This window comes from Vulpes vulpes, chromosome 8, assembly GCF_048418805.1.
Source record: "Vulpes vulpes isolate BD-2025 chromosome 8, VulVul3, whole genome shotgun sequence".
NCBI lineage: Eukaryota > Metazoa > Chordata > Mammalia > Carnivora > Canidae > Vulpes > Vulpes vulpes.
Genome location: NC_132787.1, coordinates 89257275 through 89278957, shown reverse-complemented (window position 1 = coordinate 89278957; position 21683 = coordinate 89257275). Strand labels below are relative to the sequence as shown.

General features: G+C 46.2%; 1 protein-coding gene across 6 annotated transcripts in view; it reads left to right on the top strand.

The window, feature by feature from the left end:
* The window catches only part of PLB1 (phospholipase B1), a 137140-nt gene that overhangs the window by 27458 nt on the left and 87999 nt on the right, over positions 1-21683 (top strand). The window contains exons 1-10 of one of the 6 annotated variants that reach the window (XM_072767414.1): positions 8518-8623; positions 9385-9488; positions 9578-9639; positions 10924-10996; positions 12114-12172; positions 15769-15809; positions 16367-16410; positions 19355-19445; positions 19785-19836; positions 21567-21653. In XM_072767414.1, the coding sequence (XP_072623515.1) occupies positions 12155-12172; positions 15769-15809; positions 16367-16410; positions 19355-19445; positions 19785-19836; positions 21567-21653 (333 nt within the window). In that variant the 5' untranslated portion in view covers positions 8518-8623; positions 9385-9488; positions 9578-9639; positions 10924-10996; positions 12114-12154. Of the gene's footprint in view, positions 1-8311; positions 8624-9384; positions 9489-9577; positions 9640-10923; positions 10997-11145; positions 12173-15768; positions 15810-16366; positions 16411-19354; positions 19446-19784; positions 19837-21566; positions 21654-21683 lie in introns of those variants that run through there. The other 5 variants (XM_072767418.1, XM_072767413.1, XM_072767417.1 and 2 more) reach the window with 5 other exon arrangements.

Below are 21683 nucleotides of genomic sequence, written 5' to 3'. Positions count from 1 at the left end.
TCCTGCTCTGAGCAGCATGCCCAGGTAAGGGGTTTTCTCGGCATGGAGCGAGGGGAGGCCTCAGGAGTCCTCCTTTCCTGGGATGTCATCTGTACCTTATAGATTTTAAGGACTTTATTGTCAATCATCCTTTTCATCAGGTTGCATTTTTGCTACTGTCAGTTAACTGTCTGAGCACCCTCTAAGTACCAGAGTTGAGCTGAGTCTGGCTGGTAGATAATAAACCAAAGGAAGGAACCCTCTGGAGAGAGAGCACGGATTTGCATAAAATCACTGGAGAAGAATTAAGTACCAAAATAGATGAAGCAGCTGTAATAAAAGCAACAGGCTTTGGAAAATGGAGAGGTGAATGTGGGCTGGAGAAGTTTCATGTGGTGGTGGGGGTGGGGGGTGCAGCTCCAAGGGCTGTGTGGGATCAAGATAAACCCAGGCATGCAAGTGGGGGAGCAGCATCCTCAGAGGCAAAGTCAGGGCTCATCACGCAGGGTTGGTGTGGGGGAAGGATCTTGAAATTCTAAGACCAGAATGATAGAGATTATCCTAGTGTCTTTTGGCTTAAACAGACTTCTAAGAGGATTGTTTCCAATCTCTCTCTCTCTCTCTCTCTCTCTCTCTCTCTCTCTCCCCCTCTCGCCCTCCCCCCTCCCCCTCTCCCCCTCTTCCCCTCCCCCCTCTCCCCCACCCCCTCTCCCTTTTTTAATATTAACAAAAACTGAACCCTTGGGCAGGGCAGGTTAAGTGACCTGCCCAAGGTCGCCCAGCAAGCCTAGAATTTGGATTTGCTATCCTGGGAAGTGGGGAGCTATTAAAGGTTCTTCAGCAGGGGAGTGGCCTGATGCAAGTGGTATTTTGGGCAAGATGAGTCTGCCAGCTTCAGACATAAAAGGTCATGCATGGAAAGAGGCAGCGTACTGAAGAATTCGTGTGACTGGCTCCAAGAAAGAGGCCCAGCAGGGAGTTTGCTTGGCTCTGGGAAGGCCAAGTGCCTTTCTCCTGCCTCAGGCAGCCATCTTTCCTGTGTTCTTGCGTCTCCATGAGGACAGTGGTTCTCAGGGCCACTCTCTTTTTCATAGCAGAACCTCCCAGTTGTCTCTGGGAGAAGACCTTCCTGATGGGGGGCAGGGCAGGGGCAGGGACCGCTGAGGCCCCACATGGCTCCTCGAGATTCCCCTCCTATTGGAGCCCACGAATTGCTGCTATATCCCCACATCTACCTCTGAGGGTCTCTGTTTCCCCTGAAAGCTCTGGCTGGGGCTGGGAGTGACCATGGAGGAGAGCAGTATGAGAGAGGGAGGAGTCAGGGCTCTGGCCCACAGCCACTGAGGTATCACTTGTTCACCTTCACCATGGGGCCCTCTTCTTCAGGTGCTTCTTCCTGGCTCTGGGTCCACCTCAATTGCTCCCATGAGGAAGCTGAGGAAAACACAACCTACAAGCAAAGCATTCTTCCTCTGAAGTCCTGTAGTGAGCCAGGGGCAAAACCTCGAGTCCACTGTGAATAGGCTCTCCTCATAGAACTGCTCCCTTGAGCCTTCTCCCCTCTCCTGGGGCACAGGGTGTATGATGTTGGGTCTCAGTGGGCATCAGGAAGTGGAGACAGGGAGGGGCCCCTGGCCTCTCCCTGGGATGGAATCTGTCCTGGGTGGTGGTGTCTCCCTGTGGTCACCAGCTCATAACAGGGAGTGTTTAGAGAATGTTGGTTTGGGACTTCCCAAATCATCTCTAATGTGTTTTGTACAGTCATCAGACAAGAGGGATGTGTCTGCCCAGAGGTTATGACAGTGTTAATTCTCTATCATTCTTTGGTATCCACATGATAAATTGAGTTTGACTGATGAGTGAGGGCAGCTCACAAAACTGGTCTCATAGACATAACGAAAGAATAAATTTCCATCTACTGAGAACTCGGGCTGCAGAACACAATAAGCCTTTTTAAGAACCTTCTTTCAAAAAGGCTTCCGTCCTGAGGAAAGCATATCAGACCAGGTGAAGGAAAATTGAATGCCATGCCTTGGCTGTAGTAGGAACTTGCTGAGTGATCTTTGCTTTCTGGGTCTTAGTTTCCTGAGACATTCAATGTGATGATATCAGAGACCTGCCCACCTCAACCATTCTAAGGTAAGTATCCAGAGGTTAGTCTAGCTACTGAAGAAAGATTCTCTGGTTCTCAATGTCACCTTCCACCGATTATGGCATGTGACCACCAAAGCAGCACAGTGAGGGAAGGACAAGGATATCCCGTGACCCTTAGAGCCTGGGGAATTCTGGGGTTGGAGCAGCAACCAAGCATGACTCCTGATTTTTGACCCAGCACCCCCATGTAGTCATGTGTGGCGCTTGCTCACAGGTGACAGCAGCATTCCGCAGGCCCTTGGGTGTGAATGGGAATGAAGTGCTGCATGCGGTGACCGATAAAGCCCAGAAGATCTGCTTACAGTCCAAACAGTACAGGGGACAAATCCTGGCTGACTTTGGCCCAGTCACGAGGACCACTGCCTGCTCTGCGGATAGCAGTGCGGGCCTGGGGCCAAGCCCCTGCCCTTGCTGGTGTGGTCCATGTGAGCTGGTACAGTCACCTAGCTTCTCTGAGCCTGTAAAAAGGTTGACAGGGTTATAAACCCTGCCACGATTTATGCTCTAGGGTTGCTGTGAGGATGTTACACTTTTCAAAGAGCCTGAGAATTTAATATACACTAAAGAGTGACCTTAATTCCCCATGTGTTGGCCATGAAAGTGCTCCCCAACTGCCCAGGGCAAGCGCCTTCCTTTCATCCAGGGAGACAAGTCACCCGTAGCATGAGTTCAGCCCTCTCCTACTCACACAGGAGTTTCTGTTCTTTGATCCTTAAAACAAGCTCAAGAAGAAGGCCAGGAAACCAGTCGTATCCACATTTTATAGGTGAGGAAGTCCAAGTTCAGAGAGATTAATTCTTGATCAAGGTCACAAGATGGCTGTCTTTCCTCAAGGCAGGGATGGGGGTGGAAAATTGTGCCCCAGACACAGTATAAGTGGAAAAACCTGAAGGAAATCTATAAATTAAGAGAGCATGAGCTGTTTCAATTTTGCTTTTGAAATCACCCTACTTAACCCTTGGCCAGCTGTTGGGCTAACACACTTTGGGTTTCCCCAAAGAATTGGGGCTCTCAACTTCAAAGGCACGTCGCTCAAAGGACCTTAAACACTGCTGGTGCCCAGTATACCCAGGCCCCACCCCAGGCATATCAAACCTGAGTGTGTGTCTTGGGAGGTAGGGGCTAGGCAGCAGGTGATGGATTGAGAACCTCTGCTTCAGAAGGTGCTTCCCTCAGGAGACTTGTGTGTGACTTTATCTAGTGGGGCCTGCTGCTCTAATGGCTCTTTGTTAGTTCCAGGACCCCACTGGTCACGGCTCTTCCTACGTGGCTGACTGATCACAGCTGAACCTGTTTCTTCTCATGTGCACAGATGTCTTTCTCTTTCATTCCCATCAGGGTGGAAAAATACATGTTTTTTTCCCTTACTGACCTTTTGAGATGAGAGTTATTCAGGGAGCTCAAAGCCCTTTATAGATCCATGAGCTTGAGGCTAAAACAACCTTCCAAACGAGAAAAATCCATGGGGTTCAATCATGCCACAAGTGCTTTGATAATTTCTTCCACAATATCTTGGGGTGTTATGGGAATAGGCAAGAATTTTTCTCCCCATTTGCTGGTGGGAAGCAGAGGGTCAAGTCACCCCAGGGTCAGTGGGGATAGCACCCAGGGGTCCTGAGTTTCCAGCTGAGTCTTCTGGTCTGAACATTTAATATTTAGAGTTCGGGCACCATGGCCCCTGGCAGTAACCATGAACAGTTCAGATCACCAAGTTAAAAACCTGAACTCTGGACAGCCTGGGTGACTCAGCAGTTTAGTGCCACCTTCAGCCCAGGGTCTGATCCTGGAGTCCCGGGATTGAGTCCCACGTCGGGCTCCTGGCATGGAGCCTGCTTCTCCCTCTGCCTGTGTCTCTGCCTCTGTGTGTGTGTGTGTGTGTCTCATGAATAAATAAATAAAATCTTAAAAAATAAAAAAACCAACCCTGAACTCTGTAGTTATATGAGGAAATCCCAGAATATTGAAGTTAGTATAGACCGTTTTTCAGACTATCTCTCTGATACTGAAATTATAATAATCACAGCTTCTGCTTACTGTAGTTTTACCAGTGTCAGATACTGTGTTTTACGCTTCCATGCATTTAATCCTTCAAGCAGTTCCACAAGGCCAGTGTTATCAAACCTCATCTTTAGGTGAGGAAATAGAGGCATGGACAGACTGACCAGACCAGGGGGTGACCGAGCTCCTAACATCCGCCTGGTATGTGTGTCATCTGCTTGCCCTGATCCCTCACCTCTGCTTGGACCAGTGCCCCAAGGGGCCCATTCTTGTTCCAGTAGCTCTGGTGATTCTCCAAGAGACAACCCATCTCCCCTGATCCACTCCTGGTTTGGGGGTCACATGGAATAAAGCTAGCCCCTCTTTAGATGCTAAAGGAAGGTCTTATACACCTCCCTTCAGCTTTTCTTCTCTGGTCTTCCCAAGTGTGTTTAAATAGACTATCTAACTATTTATGTTTCGATGTGTCCTATGTGTTTTGTGATCTTTTCTCCTTCTTTCTTGCCTCCTTTGGACTACATATTTTTACGGTTTCACTTCCACCACCCTACCCTGCCCAACATGAACTTGCTGATTATATGTGTTTTTGTTGTTCTTGTGGCATTTACAATCACAACATGCATCCTTGACTTATTAAAATTTAATTAAATGAGTACTTTCATCATTTCCCAGATAAAGGAAAAACCTGATTCATGCAACTCCATTTACTCCATCTGAATCTGCCCACACGGCAAGATGTTACATATGTTTTATAGTCCACACTACATTATTCTTATAGTTTGTATTGGGGGTGGCAGATTTTTTTCTTTAAGTGACCAAATGGCAAATATTTTAGGTTTTGTGGCTCATACATGGTCTGTATCACATATTCTTCTTTTTCTTTTCTTTTTCTTTAACCTTTAAAAACAAAAACCATTCTTCTCTAGAGAGCCATACAAAAATAGGCTGTGGGCAGATTTGACCTATGGGTCATAGTTTGCTGGCTTCTGTTTTATACAGTCAATATTATTTTGGATTTATCTACATATTCACTCTCTCTGTACTTCATTCCTTCTTACATCGTCATGCTTCTATCCGAGGTCATTTTCCTCGTAACATTTGGAATGTGTCATTCTGTCGTCCTCTGGCCTCCATTGCTTCTGATAAATTGCTGTTAATCATAATGTTGGTCTCCTGTGCGTGATTTTCTTCTGCTATTCTTGAAATGGTTTCCTTGGCTTTAGAATTACACCTAGACACATCCATTATTACAGTTAAAGTATCTAGGTAAAATTGTCTTTGTGTTTTTCCTACCTGAAGCTTTTTCTTTTTTTCCAGTTTCTTTGATGTGTGGCTCAATATTTTTCTTCAAATGTGGGAAGTTTTCAGCTGTAATCTCTTCAAATCCCTTTCTGCCTCTTTCTCTGCTTCTTCTGGGACTCCTTACCTTTATGTTTTTGTGTTTGGCAGTAGCTACAGATCTCTGAGGCTCTGTTTATTTTTCTTCAATCTTTTTTTCTTCTGTATTTTTCAGAAATGTAACTTCTATTGATCTTTCCATCTATCTTGAAGCTTACAAATTCTTTTTTCCTACCATTTCAAGTCTGGCTGAGCCAATCGACTAAATCTTTCGGTATTGTATTTTTCAGCTCTGGATTTCATTTGTTTTAATAACTTCTGTGTGTTGAGTCTTTAATCTTTATTTTTTTTTCTTTAATTCCTTGAACATATAATAGCTGCTTTGAAAACTTTGCAAAAATCCAACATCTGGGCCCACTCAGAACTGCTTTCCAATGACTGCTTTCTCCCCCCTCCCATCCCTGAGTACAAGACTCACTTTTCAGTTTGATAGCGTGTCTATTACTTTTCGGTTGCAAATGTTCAATAAAATGTTGCAATTCTGGATTAGTTGGAGTTTTCTGAGGTTTGTTGGTTTTTTAATAACTTGCCAAGACTTAAACTTTGGAATAGACCTCCTTCATGGTGTGTAGCCACTGACGTCTTTGATCAGGTCTTAATTTCTTATTTTTATCTCTTTAACCTGGCATCCTAGGAGCCAGCCCTGGATCTGTACAGTTGAGTGATCAGTCAGTGACATGGACAGGTCATGCTCAAACACCTTGGGTTTGTAAGGCTCTATTTATTGGTCTGTGTGTAGGTTGGGGAAGGAACACAAAGATTCAATCAATTCTCAAATTTCTCTTCACTTAGGGTTCTTTCAGGTCCTTCTAGAACATATGTACATTTCTAGCTAACCAGGAGTAAGTGAAGAGCATATTTTGACCTTTCTCATTTCCTGGATTGCCCCATTAAATATCTGATTGGCTCACCTCTCACCCTAACTAGAAACAAAGCACCAAGCTAATAGAGTTGTGGATGTTACATATTTATTAGTCTACCACTTTTCACTATCTATTGTCTGTTGTTGTTGTTGTTGTTTTTTAATCTCTCTTGGTTTCTGTTTATTTGGTATTGTTTCCAGGTAATTTTTTAAAATTTAAAGCCAAGCATTAGAAATATAATGTCATGTTGTAGATGGTGCTCTCTCTTCCTTCATGAAGGCAGACAGGTAGGGGGCAGATCACCTTAATCTAAGTGGGAATAAAAATGATTCAAAGCAAACTTCTATTTGAAGGATGTCTATCTCAAGACGCCATTTTTCTGTTTAACCTTGATGATCTTTTCACAGAGGCAGTACAGATCAGGGATTGGTTGGCAAATAATGGCTGATGGGCCAGATCCAGCCTTATGACCGTTTTTGTATGACCTGTGAGCCAAGAATGGATTTTAGATTTTTAGATTTTTTTTCATGTGAATGGTCACTTATTCCAGCACCGTTTGTTGAAGACACTGTCTTTTCTCCATCGTACTGCCTTTGCTTCTTTGTCAAAGATCAGTTGACTTTATTTACATGTGTCTATTTCTGGGCTCTCTATTCTGTCCCATGGATTTATTTGTCTATTCTTTTGCCAATAGTGCGTTGTAGCTTTATGGTTGGTCTTGAAGTTGGATCATGTCATTTGTCTGACTTTTTCTTCTTTGATATTCTGTTGGCTATTTTGCCTTTTCATATAAACTTTAAAAAATCAGTTCATTGATATCTACAAAGGTTTTTTAAAAATTTAAATGGTTGGGAGAATTAGAAGAGTATCTTATGACACATGAAAATGATATGAAATTCAAACTTCATTCTCCATAAAGTTAATTTGTTTACATATTGTGTGTGACTATTTTTGCACTACTCCAGAGCTGTCTCTGAGTAGTGACAGATAGTATGGCCTGTAAAACCTAAAATATTGACTATTTGATCCTTTACAGAAAATGTTTGCCAACTGCTGATTTGTATCTTTGGCTATGACTTATACCTAGCTTGTTGGCTATGAACACAGCCTGCAGAGTCAGGCTGCCCATTTTCAAATCCTGCTATCACCATTGCTAACTATGTCATCTTTAAAAATGTCATTTAACCTTGCCAAACCTGTTTTATCTACGAAGTGGAGATAATAGCATTTATCTCATAGAGTTGTAGGGATTAAATGAATTATTTCATGTAAGGGCTTAGAATGCCTGGCCTATAGAAGCTGCGTGTAAGTGTTAGCTGCCATACACATTTTTATCCTGGCTTAAAAAATATTATCAAAATAGTCTCACATCTCTGCCCTGCTAATCCATCAACCCCACTATTCCCAGAGTGATGATCATCTTAAAATATGCATTAACAAATTAACACTCATCTTTCTGAATATCAGAGTGGCTCCCTGTTGCTCATAGACAGCTCCACAGCCCAGCTGTCCTCCTCTACCCTCCTCTATCTGCTCTCCATTCCCCTTCCCTCCAGTTACAAACCTGCTCCAGCCTTTTCTAGCATACCATGCTTATCTGCAGCTCTGTGCCTTCCCATCATATGGCTCTTTCTGCCCAGAAAGCTTTCTTCTGGGAATGTAAAACTTGCTACTGAGGTCTGGGGGCAAGTCCTAGCCATCATTCCTGCTACAAGCTCCAACAAGGAAATCAGTGCCTAATCTTACAGAGGGCAGGAAGTGAAATACACTCTTGCTGCTTGTGAAACTTTAGATAAATTCTTTTCAGGGTCAAAAAGGAAAGCTGCAGAAGAGGGTGGAGGTAGAAAAAAAAAATCAAGCCCTCTCCCCCAAGACAGGGGCCTCTTTGGCACTATCTCATGCAGTTCAGGATTTCTCTCATGGTAAACCCTGACAAGGAGCGTGCACCCTGGGCAGAGAACTGGGCAGGGAGCAGTCAGATGACATCAAGGACATCAAGGATGTCTGATTACATATCAGCATCATAAAATATCTCCTGAAACTGATAAAGTAAACATGAAGATGACATAGCAACATGAAAAATGCTCACAATACAATATTAAAGGGAGCTGGCAGGAGTAAGATTGCATCCACATGGATTACAACGAAGTGGAAAGTGTGCCTGTTCTGGAGCCTGATGATATACCCAGGCGTGTGAACAAATCACTTTTGGTTATTGGGGTAGCGGCACGGTGGGTGAATTTTTGTTCCTTTACTTAGAGTGCTGTTCATTGTACTACACTGTTATTTGTGTATTTAAAATGTTTTATGAAAACTTTTTTTTAAAGATTTTATTTATTCATGAGAGATACACAGAGAGAGGCAGAGACACAGGTAGAGGGAGAAGCAGGCTCCATGCAGGGAGCCTGATGTGGGACTCGATCCCGGGTCTCCAGGATCACTCCCTGGGCCAAAGGCAGACGCTAAACCACTGAACCACCCAGGCTGCCCTATTTTATGAAAACTTATTGGCTTATACACTTAAGATGAGTCTTTTATTATATGTAAATTATATTTTTAAAGGGTAAAGACAATGTAAATATCTTAAAAGACTGGCCCAAAGTAAGCTGGGATGAGGATAGTGTCTTTGTAGTTTCTCTCTACCTGCCTTTTCTTCCCTTCCACTTCACACTCAGCACGACCCCTCAGGACAGCTCCTGTTCAGCCATAGATGTACAGCCATGGCCACTGGGAATCCCACCGTTAGCTCTTAAATTCATGTAACACTTCAGGCAATTTCCACACCATCCTTTGCCTTCCCTGTTTTGTCCCAGAGTCCCCCAAACAACAGCAGGTATGTCCAACATTACCTTCCTCAAAAGTTCTGCCTTTTGTTAAGGAACCAATAAAATGATCTATGATAATGTGCTAGATAATAAGGTGATACAGGGTTATTACTGACCTCTCCCAGATAACACTTTTGCTTTTCAAGCTGGGCATTCTGTCTCCATAGGCTGCATTAATGGAAGCATGTGTCCTGGACAATGGAAGTGATAGTTGGGACGAATGAATCTGGACTTTCCTAACACAAGGGACATTATTGACCTGGGCATATAGGTAGGGCTGGGAGGAAGGACAGGAAACTGTAAATCTGGGTGGGTGTTAATTTCAACTACATAATCTGAACCATATTTGCTTTCTTTTAGGACCTACCCATGCTCGTACCTCTCCTAGAGAGAACGCATTGGAAGAGCAGCTATTGCCAGAGGTGAGGGCTTTGTCCTGGTGAAAGAAGTGAGGGGAGTGTGGTTCCTTTCTAGTGGGTAATTCCAATTCTTGATACAAATTGGCAGGACCTGCCCTGAAGCCTGGAGGGGGTGGGCTGGATGAATTGCTAACCTTCCCTCCCCACCCCCAGGGATAGTCGGGCTGCCTGGCACAGCAGAGGTGGCACAACTATATCTCCTGGAATTTGAGGTTCATCACTCCGCAGACTGAGCTGGTGGTTCCGAGAAATGTCCAGAGAGTTATAAATGGGCTTGTTATCTCTATGAACTTTGAAGCAGATGCTATGAATTATCTGAAGGCATCTGGGTGAGGTCTTCCCAGAACATCCATAAGATAAGAGTTGAGAATAAATTCTTTATCTCTTACAGAAATTAGTAATTCAAGAGAAATTAACTTGTGTCTTGTGACGGTGAAATGTGGTCAAGTACTTTATTTACTGCATATTTTCCTCTGTTGGAATATTTCTCCTCCTTCTCTTGATTCTGGGGAGAAAACATGATCTCCCTTCCTAAGGCTTTCTGTGAGATTCACAGAAACAGAGGCTGCTCTGGACTTGCATGAATATCTGAGGAGGCCCGAATGGTCTTGAGGACCTGAGTACTGGTCACCCAGTCCCTCCTCTGCTCTCAGCAGCCTAATCTGATGGGAGCTCAAGAGTTACCATTTTCCAGTTCACTGTTTCCAGCAGCATATAAGCATAATGCCTCCTATACCTGCTTTTGTGTAGATAATCAAAAGAGGGAAAGTAGATAATATAAAAAAATATGATAGCAAAGAATAGATTTTTTAACTTTTTTAGTCTATTATATCCTGGGTCTCTTAATTATTCTTTTATTGTGACAAAATATACATAACATAAAATTTACCATTTTTTACCATTTTTTACCATTTCTGGGTGTACAATTCAATGGCATTAAGACCATAACATTGCTGGGCAACCATCACCACTCTCTGTGTCCAGATCTTTTCCATCATCTCAAGAATTGATTTTTATCCTTTTTTGTGTTCTCCCTGCCCCCCACCTCACCCCAACTGCTCTGAGGCATCCTTACCTGCCACTTGCTAAGGTCATTGTCAATAGACACCCGTCCCCTTTTACTAGGTGAATAGAGTATGGAGTTAGATGAACATGACTATGGGCAATCATGATTGCTTCTGGATTTTGAGCCCAGAGAGAACAAGTACGTGGTCAAAGTACACCGAGCTTTCAGGACCTGCAATATTTCTCTACAAGGCAGTTGATGTTTTTACTATTTGGTTTCAGTTACAGAGCCTGAAGAACTTTCTATTTCCATGCAACCCGAAGAAGTCAGAATCTAGTGTGCCTCCAAAGTCAGGTACGTGGCCCTGAGCCATGAGCTTGGAAGGCTGGCATCTTCTCTCTGGTGTGGCCAGCAGAAGTTCCGACTCTACTCCTCTTGCATCTTTTGGCTATTCCGGCCTCTTTGCCAGCCCCCACCCTTCACTCTTCCCCCTCTCCCCTCAGCCGTTTCTGTAGAGGGACACCAGCGAGCAAACCAACACGGCTCCACAGGTGAGGGCAATCTCCCAGAGCTCACCTCCAGGGATGCAGATGCTGCCATGGGAGCTGTGGGTTGGGGCTTGGTCATTCACCTGCCCTCCTGGATTTAAGCTGCAGTGGATGCCATAGACATTTTCTCTAATGGGCTGGATTTGTCTAACACCTGGATAGTATGAATGTTGCTCTTGAGCTGGCTGTCTTCTCTGGCTCTATCCTATGAAATGGCTGCATCACAGACCGCATTTAATGGCTTTGCTTATGTTTGCGTTGCACTAACTTATCAGAGTTTCCAGTTAAGCGTGCTACTCTTACTCCTCCGTTATATAAGGAGTGTAGCTAGAAAAAGAAATCAGTATACCTCTTAGGAAATGGTTTCTTTAGGCGGTTTACTTTTAATGGCCCTGTAACATGATCAGGAGGTCAGTGGTTTCTAGGGAGACTTAATTCTAAAACTGCTGGTGGCCTGGGTGGGTCACGGAGGCTTCCTGGAGGACCAATTTGCATATAGCTTGCATCTGATGTTTATATGTGTTCACAGACTTTCAGTGGTGTTCTCTGGCACTCTTCAGTTAACATGCTCCCTTTTGTACCCAGGTGGTTTTTGTTTTAACTTACTAACCTCATTAATGGAGGCCCAGAAATGCAGAGCCAAGGGATGGAGGGAAACCAGAGGAAGAAGGAAGGCCAGGCAGGAGGGAAAGAAGGGCCATGAGAGACCTTCCATGGGACACCTGTGGCTTGCAGAAGAGTGAGCCTCTTTCCAGCAGGTTCCTATGGCTCCCAGTGGCCTCCTGGTCTTCAGCTTTCCATTGCCCTGGCTGACAAACCTTCAGCATCTGTCCTCAGGCTGGGGGATGTGGGTCTGGCCCTCCCATTTGGCATCTTTGGCTCATGTAGATCTGACCTTCATAAATGTTTTTTTGTTTTTGCAGTCCACTCTGTGAGACCTTCTGATATTAAATTTGTGGCAGCCATGGGCAATGTGGACACAGTAAGTATTTCAAGGAGATGAAGGTGGGAGTCAGTTTTTGGGACTGGGAGCCTTAGAATGAACTCCTGGTTGCCAGGCAGGGTGTTTCATTTTGAGAGAGAAAAATATTCTGAGTTGGGGGCATTCTAAAATCTAGAGTCTGTGTCCTTTTTTTTTAATCAAATGAATGCCTCCCTTTACATTAGGATGAGGAAACTTTCAGGGTTTCTCATTAATACATTAAACCAACTGATAAATTAAGTCAAAGAGCACACAGAATTTTATTTTATTTTATTTTATTTTATTTTATTTTATTTTATTTATTTATTTATTTATTTATTTATTGCACACAGAATTTTAAAAATCATTTCTTAAGCTTCATTTATGAGATAAAGAAAAAATATCCTTACCTGCTTGGTAAATAAATCTTTGCTAATAAATTTTAAGTGGTGTATTTTATATGATCGGGTAAAGGAGAAAGAAAGCAACGAGAGAGGTGGAAAGAATGAGGAGAGAGGGGACGCCTGGGTGGTTCAGTGGTTAAATGTCTGATCCTGGGGCCCTGGGATCCAGTCCCACATTGGGCTCCCCACAGGAAGGCTGCTTCTCCCTCTGCCTATGTCTCTGCCTCTCTCTCTCTGTCTCTCATGAATAAGTAAATAAAATCTTTAAAAAAAAAAAAAAAAGAGGAGAAAGGGATAAGCAGAAAGAGAGGGTCTGGCGAGAAGGGGGTTGGAGAGCAGAGGGGAATGCCAATGTGATTCCCAAGTCAGTGCTGGCTTCTCACAGCCCCGCCTGGCCTCTTTCAGGACGGGCCCACAGCCCTGCTGCCCCAGTGCCAGCACTCCCGTTGACCACAACACTGATCAGTCGAGTGTTCTCTGCTCCTCCTCAGAGCCCCACTTCACCCCTGCACCTAGAACATCCCTCCACCCCGCCAATCCTCTCCAGGGTCTTCCTCCCTCCTCCACTTACTCAGGCTTCTTCCCAGTGGCCCTCTCCATCCCTGCTGCAGGCTGTCTTCTCTGTCCAACCCCACGCCCCTTCTCCTGGGTCCCACCTGCCCCCTCCCTGCAAGCCCTATCCCCCTCCCCAAGCACAGTGCCAGCCCTCCAGAAAGAACCAGACTTGCCATTAGAAAACAGACCAGTGGCCCAGTGGAACCTGGCAGCAGGGCTTCCCACCCTCATCTGCCCTATGGGTGCTAAGCATGACTGTAAGTCTGTGTTGATGAGGGTGAAGGTGGAGGTCTACAGGCAGGAGAGATGTGGAAGGGGAAGTAAAGGAGAAAAGAGACTTCATGTCACAACACATGGAGTTTGTTGAGCCCATGTGTCCCCATGTGCCCAAAATGTAGGTGACACCAGCTGGAGGACTGGAGCACTCTGCCATCTGGGTAGGGAATTCCCTGAGATGCCCACCACATCAGGTTTCTATAGTTGTAGCCATCTACAGTTGGTGACTTCCCTTCTTTGGTCACAGCTCAACAGGAGCTCTCTTGCTCATGAATGACACAGACCCCAGGGCTTCTGCCTGTCCCTCAGCTCCCCTGTCTCCTCCTGTGAGCTGGCCTGGCCTCGAACACAGCCCCACTCCACGATGGCCTCCCTATCCCAGATTGTTAGCATCACACAACCGGCATCTCAGTCTCCAGGGTGAGACCTGAGAGCACGGTTCCTAGGAGGCTGCCTTCCTATGTGCCCAAAGACCACAGCTGTGAACTTAGCCTGGTTTATAGAAAGTATCAGGCAGGGGGAAAGTCATGGAAATTGATGAACTTAGGGGAAAAAAAAGAATTCATAATGCTGGTGCTTATGTATGTGTGTATGTATGCCCGTCCCAAGGTCCTGGAGCTTTCTGTAACCGAGGTACAATCTTACCTACTTATGCCTGTAGCACATGTTTGTTTAATTGCTCTGGACAACGTTTTCCTCACAGAACTTTAAAGATCAGACTTGCAAATGCTTGTAAAATTATTTGCAAACTAACATATGTGATCTATGTTCAGTATAAGAAAGAAACATACACACACATGTAAAATAACAAATTGAAGATCTCGTTTGATCACCTAATCTGCCTCAGTACACACACACACACACACCCCAATATATAGGATGAGAGAGAGAGAAATAAGATTAAACTGCAATATACTATCTGTGACTTGTTTTTTGTTTTGCTTTGTTTGCTCAACTAAGAGCTCTAGACATTTTCCCTGCCAAGGAGGTTACAATCCACTCTGTCAACTTTCTCGAAGATAGAGTTTGTGTCTTAATTAGGTTTGCATCTCTAGTACCGTAGCATGCTCATCCAAGGAAGAGTATGGCTGCCGCGGGCAAGATGGAGACGTAGGAGTCTGCTGGGTTTGTCCCAGCCTTCCTTTTCTGTGACTTCTCACTGAGCCCTTCCCCCATCTCCCCACCTTGTTCCTCTTGGTCTACCCTTTTCTTCCTCTCATCAGCCCCAACAGGCTTGTTCTGGGCAGGAGCTCTGCTATCAGTCAGATCCCCTTTGCTTGGGCACAGGCCGTCCCACTTTGCCTCAGCCCAGGAGCCGTCCTCCCTCCTGACCTCACCTGCCTGGCATCTCGGCTTATGATTCCTGACTAGCACTGTAGTGCGATTTTTGTTCAACTTTCTGCCTTTCCCTGGAAATTTTGCCTTTCAAACTGCTTATTGAGTAAAATACGACATCCCACTTAGAGGAAGGTTGTGGTCAGCCTGCCCTCCCAAGAAGGCTCCAGAGTTGTGACCCAGTTTTATAGGCTGGTTGTCATTTGAGCTGGGTCATTAAGGCCAGACAGGCTCTTTAAACAGAAGCGGCAGCAGACATGGGTGTAGGCAGTGTGGGTACAATTGTCACCTGTCACCATCGCACCTGGAGATACTGTCTTCTAGGAATTTCAAGAAAGAAAATTTACGTCAGAACCTGTGAAAATACTGGCAATAGCTAATACATGCTGAATACTTTCTATATACTGGGCATGATTCCGAAGTTCCCTAGGACCCTGTAGAGGACATAATCCCCAGGTGGGTTAGCAGGGTCTGTCTCCCCTCAGTCCTACAGCCAGGGACCCTCTTTAGCAGATGGTGTCCTGTGCTGTCCAGCATTTTATCAAGAGGAAACCAGAAGCTTACTTTGTTGGTTCAAAATATATTTAGCAAACAAATATTTATTGAGTACTTGTGATGTATCAGGCACTGTTCTAGGTCCAAGGAATATAGTCCAGGACAAACAAGACAAAATTCCTGCCCTCGTGGCACTTAAGTTTGAGTCAGGGGAACTAGGCAATAAATAAAATTTCAGATTAGGATGGTCATGCAATAAAACAATCCATTGTACATGTATGTAGAGGTTAACCGTCTACGTAGCTGCATTTAACTCTAAGCTCTCCTGTGCCTGTCTTCTGTTCTGAAGAAAACACACCTCCGGTCACTCTAAGTTCTGGCCAACATGTTGTGGAGGAAACTTGATATTTGTCAGCAGATTTAGGCTTTCTCTGGATCCATGGTTTCCCTTTTATGGGTAGGAGGGAGGGTCTGACAGGCGACTGGTGTCTCACAAGGACAGGCTCTGCTGCCTTCTCTGGCTGGGTGGTTCATGCTTCTTATCTCTTCCAGCCTCCAGACTCCGGGATCATCAACCTGGAGAAGCAAAATTGGTAACTGTCATGGAAGCGCAGAGCCGTAGAGCTGAGAAGGGCCTCACATAGGATCTGTTCTCATTTCTTGGCCTTGTTGATGGGGAAACCCAAGGGCTGGGGAGGAGATGGTTTGCTCCAGGCATCCTTGGGAACAGGTGGCAGAACAGGGACTAGAATCTAGCCTCCTGCCTCCCAGTCCAACGCGCCTGTGCCCACAAAGCCCCCTGGGTCCTCTGGGTGACTGGGAAGGAAAAATGGGAAGGACCAAACACAGAGCTCTTGCTTCCTACCACCTGTCTCCTGGCTCTGCTCTGGGGGACCTGGATCTGTCTCATCCCACACCAGGGGCTGCATCCCCTTCCAGCACTGGGCCAGACTAGAGAAAACTCCACTAAAGCTGTTCACTCCACTTTGATGGCTTTATAGCCATCTGCAGTGTGTCTCTAACTCCGGGAAGGGTAAATCCAGAACTGGAGCAATGCTGAGCCACAGCTTGTTACGAACTAGACCCCACTAGTTGAGGGAGAAGGTTGCTGAATGCAGTCTGATGCTTGCATGTTTGCTTTTACTTGCAGGACTGACCCAAGGCCACAGCAGGTGTGCATGGAGGTGGTGACAGGTGAGTCCTGTGTCTTCAGGGCCAGATTCCAGATTGTCCCGATCCCTCTCAACACAGCAGCATTTTGCTTAGTGAAGAGACTGTACCCTATTGCCCACCTCATCATGGAGCCTGAGGAGAAGTAGGGAGGCATTTTGAAAGGACAGAGAAAGAGTCTGAGTAAAAAACGTCACATACCCTAAAAGGTGGGCAGGGTGTGGGGAGGGGCAGGGTGGTGCCAAGATGTGTGAGAAATGTGTTGGAGAATCTCTGAGCAAAGAGAAACCAGGAGACATTAGATTAAGGGGCCTGGGGGAGACATCAGGGGTGTCAGCGTCCTGAGACTCCTTCTCCCCAGGACCACAGGGCTAGACTTCTAGCACTTCCTCTAGGGAAACCATCCACCATTCTCCCACCCCTGTCCCTGCACCGAGAAGACCCAGGTCTCATTTCCAGTCTATTTCATTTCAAGATAAGTCCCTTACTTATAAAATAAATATGTCAGTTGGGTTCAGGAAAATGAAAAGAAGAAAATAAAAATTAACTGTAATCCCACCACCCAGAGATGAGCATTGTTAACATGTTGGCCTTTTTACACGTACATGGGCTTATGAATATGCAATCTGTGGCCTGGTTGTTTTCATTTACCATCAGAGGTCCCTCACGACTTTATTAAGTCTTTCAGAAACCCCCAAGCCCCTAATGCCAGCTGAATTAGCCTAGTGGGATGTTAGTCACCTATGCCTGGTACTCACGAGTCAAGAACAGGGAAATCACCTTTCACTTCATAATTAGAGCAAAAAGCCTCTGGAGCTGACACTCCAGTGAGCACAATGACAAGTGAGGTAGATAGTGCCTTGTCAATCCCGCCCTCGAATTTCTCCAAGGGCCCAGGAATTATTAGGTTCTCTGCAAAGGACAGGGATGAATAAGACACTGTCCCTCCTCTCAGCCCTCACCATCCAGCAGGGAAGGCTGAGGCCAGGTATCTAGCCCTCCAGGATCTGATTGACAGGTGAAGGGGATATTGGTGGCCAAAGTGGCAAGAGGTTCCTCTTGCAGAAGCTCAAAGCGTCCCAAAAGAGGCCTTTAATGACTTAGTGACTGTCACAGCTCTGCCTCGGTTTGGCCCTATTTACCTATCAATGGTAGGAAAAAAGAAATGTAGTGGGGAGGTTGGGGGGGTTGGGAAGATGGGATGTAGTTTAGACTCTGAAGCACAAATACCACTGCTGCTTTGCCTGACTTGTCAACTTGTCCCCACTGTTGGGCCCCTCGTCCACATGGTAACGAGTCCTGACTGCCCCTCATTCAGCGAGGAGTGACCAGGAGTCCCCTGGCCAGAGCTGCCGCCGAAGGCAGGATGGTGAGGGCAGATTTTGCACCTGCATGTCCACAAAGGCAGGACTCCCCTGTAGCTGCTGGTGCCTCCAGCCCACCTAATGCTCAGGGAAAGTGGGAAGGAGTGGAGAGCCGGACCGGGAGCTCAGCTGGGCAGCTGAGCCGGCAAGAGGAGCCCCTGGTCTGCCCAGGAGAAGGGGCTCCAGCGATATCCAGGCCAGTGCAGTGGTATACTGGGGTGGGCCCACACTTCATCTGGCTCAGCCCGTCTGTCCTTCTTCAGATCTAGCCACATCCTCTCCCACCATGGCCATTTTACAGATGGAAAAACTGAGTCTCGGGGAGGTGCACAGACTTTCCCAAGGATATAGGAGGAGTCCATGGCACAGTCCTATTGAACCCAGGTGGTCTGGCCCCACTGCCTCTGCCTTTTGTTGTGGCCCCACTGGAAACTAAGAGAGAGGCAACAAGGACAGACGAGGCACTCGGCAGGACCTAAAACAAAATGCCAGGAACACTTAGGCGGAAAGCTCCACGGTCACCTCTGATCCCAGAGGAGTAATACCGTACAAACACTTCTACTTTGGAAAGCAATTCTCCTCCAAAGACCTAGCACCAGGAATCCTGTTTAGCCCTTTGCTCTCATGACTTTCCTGAGATATGTGTCATTTGCTCTCACAGATTCTCTCCAGGCACCTACTTGTGCGCACATTCACGTGCGTGTGCACACACTGTCCCTGTCGTCTGCCCCTGGCCTCTGAACTTCTTGTTTTCTCACCACCTGTGTGAAGGGGCTCCTCCTTCAGGTTGTCAGGACTTAGGAAGGAAGCTCATTAGTTTGGGTTGAGGACAAAGCCCGAGTCCCATATGGCTTAGGTGGCCGCCCAGGCTGGCAAAGCTGAGAGACTGGTCTCCTGACGTCCTGACTGGCTTTGCCAAAACCACCATGTCTGCTGCTGCACAGGGCCGGCTGCCTTCTGCTCCCCCAAAGCCCCAGGCGCTTCTGGATGGGGGCCACTGGAAAGGGGTGCGGGGAGGCCTCTCCTTCCCATGACACTCCCTGCTCTGCCCTCTCCTCTCTTGGGAGCAAGATGCAACTTAACTGCTCCTGACAGCACTATTTTTAGCGGTCCTCTGGCTGTCAGCTCTGGGACGTGTGTTCCCTGGAGCTTTCCCGCCCTGCTGTCACTCTCAGGAGGAGAAAGGGGGGCTGGGAGACAGCCTCCCCGGGGCCCCGTCCCAGCACACTTTCCCTAACGAGTTGATGGCGCACGACAGTGAAAAGCTTGGTGTTTGAAAGCTCTGGTTCAAGCCCCAGCAACTTCAACTTACCATGAGACCTTGAGTGGTTTGCTTAGCTTCTCCCAGCCTCAGTTTCCCTTTCACACAAGGCACTCACGCATAAGGCGCCGGCTTGGCCTAGCCCTTGATAGATGCTAGGTTTTAGCTCCATTTGCTCGCAGGGCCCCACTCCCTCCGAGGCTGACTTCACAGCTGATGGTGGTCGTGAAGGGCGTGCTCTGCAAAAGCGGTGGCCTCCCTGGCACCTCACCCCACGGGGATCGGCCTTTACAGGTCTCCTCCAGCTAGCAGGGCCACAGCCTCAAAGCCGCTCTCTCTCTAGTCCTTTCAGACATCATCAGATATTTCAACCCCTCTGTTCTGACGCCTGTGTGCACACCTGGGAAGAGAGTGGCACCCCACACTGGTGTTGAGTAAGTCCCACTTCTGGCTTTCTCTGGGGTCATGTACTCCTGCCTGTCTTCGGCATCTGGGCAGATCGCGGGGTGGCGAGTGTTGGCAGAGTTAAAGAGGCTTAGAAATAAATGTCTGAATTAAATCAAAGTCAAAATGCGTCTCGTGCACGGATTTCAATCTGTCTGATGGGCCTAATTTTAAAAATAGGCCAGTGTCTGCCCTGCAGGAGCCAGGGGTGGTACACTGTGGCCCCAGGCTCTGAGACTGGCACCTGTACTAGGGCCAGGGGCAAGCTTCCAGCCCTCAACAAAGTTCCGTCCAACTGATTTCTCTCTCTGCTCCCTCCCTCTTCGCAGAGACTTGCAGGTGCAGGCAGAAGAACTGGTGAGGGGCATGAAGGAGAACCAGGTGAGGACCCATCTCACAGGGCGTGGGGCTGCCCGTGGCTGCTGCGAGGCGATCAAGCCCGATCCACTGCTGCCGTGGCCCTGCTGCCACTGTACCCTGAACCAGGAGCCAGTGTGGCCTGGCTCTCCAAAGATGTCCTTCCCATGGCGATTCTCTGGAGCCCATTAGAACTCAGAACTACCCCTAATGTTCCCAGTGTCAGGCTGCCGAAGTCAGCAGATAAACGTGACTTCTCACTTAGGGAGATAGGCGAGAGCTGAGGTTCCAGGGGGAGACAGTTTGAGTGTGAATCCTGAATTCTTGGCCTATTAACTGTGATGTTGGATAAGACTCTTAACTTCGCCAGGCCTCAGTTTCCCCATTTATGAAACGGATGCAATAAAAAAGCCTGCCGTACAGACTTAGGATAAAATGGGCTGTCAGATGTGCCTGGTACAAAAGCATTGCTCAGTGAAAGCCTGTGGTTGTCACTCTCATTGGGGTGATGATTGCTGTTATTACCACACTTGTTTTAGTTCTTAGGTGGAAGTCCTGTAACTTCCAGGCTGCGGCCTTGTTACCTGCTCTCCTAGCAGTTCAGACACTCTTTACTGGGTAAATCGTATAAGTTTGTAATAAGCATCCTCTGATCATCTGTGCCCTCCTTATGGGCAAGTACTAAATGAAGGCAAGCCTTGCTGCCCAGCCAGCTGTATGCAGGCCCTGAGCCTAGACCTCTGGAACCAAGAGCAGATGCTGTATGAGCCAGCCGTGCATTCATCACAAAGTTCAGAGGTTAAAGCTAGGTGATTCCAGGTTCTCCAGGAACAGTGACGAGTACAAGACCTGTTCTCTCTACTGAGAGGATCCCAGAATTTCTGGAATAGTCACAACTTTCTGGGAATGACTACAAGATCCTGAACACAATCCCATAATTTACAGATGAGGAAACTGAAGTCCCCAGAAGTCATGGGACCTGCCCAAGTCCACGCAGCTACTTAGAGCTAAAATCTAAAGTGCCGAGCCATAGTCCAAGTATCCTCGAGTGCAGCATGTTGCCTCTTAAGAGACAAAATGAAAGTTTATTTTTTGTCCTGAAATTAATACATGGTCATTAGAGGAAAAAATCAGAAAACACAGATAAACAGAAGGAATATTAAGACCATCCTTCAACCTTATACCCAGAGATAATTACTGTTAACAACTTGGTGCATGTTTCCTTCCATATTTTTTCTAAACATATATATCTGTGTATGTTTTATTAAACAGGCATGTTACTAGATGTGGATACTTTTTATAACCTGCTTTTCTCAATGTAATATATCCCATGACAATAATTACATTTTCCAGCATCATTTTAACAGCTACATCTTATGAGTCTTCCACAATCTACACAGCAGTCCCCTATTTTGGACATTTATGTTGTTTCCAATTTTTCATGCTTATAAATAAGGCTTCATCACTGCAACTAAATCTTTCATGTATCCTCATTTCCTTAAAATATATGTTAGGAAACGGAATTATTAGATCAAGGGGTATGCCCTTGAAAAATAATTGTTGATACATTTTGCCAAATTGCCTTCTTGGTCAGTTATACAACTTTGGACTCCTACTGTGTTACTTATTCTTTTGAAAAGAAAATCATAAATACAGTTCAATGGGTGTGGGTCATGAAATTGAACGACTTGAAAATTTTCTTTTGATGCCAGTTCTCACCATCCTCTTTTTATGCTCTTGCCCCTTTTTTTCAGCAACTTGATTTTCAAAATGACTGGAAGCTCATCACTGTGTTTTTCAAGAACTCAAGCCAGGGTCACCTCTGTCCCTCTGCCCAACAGGTAAACCGCAAGCCGGGAGGCAGAGGGTTG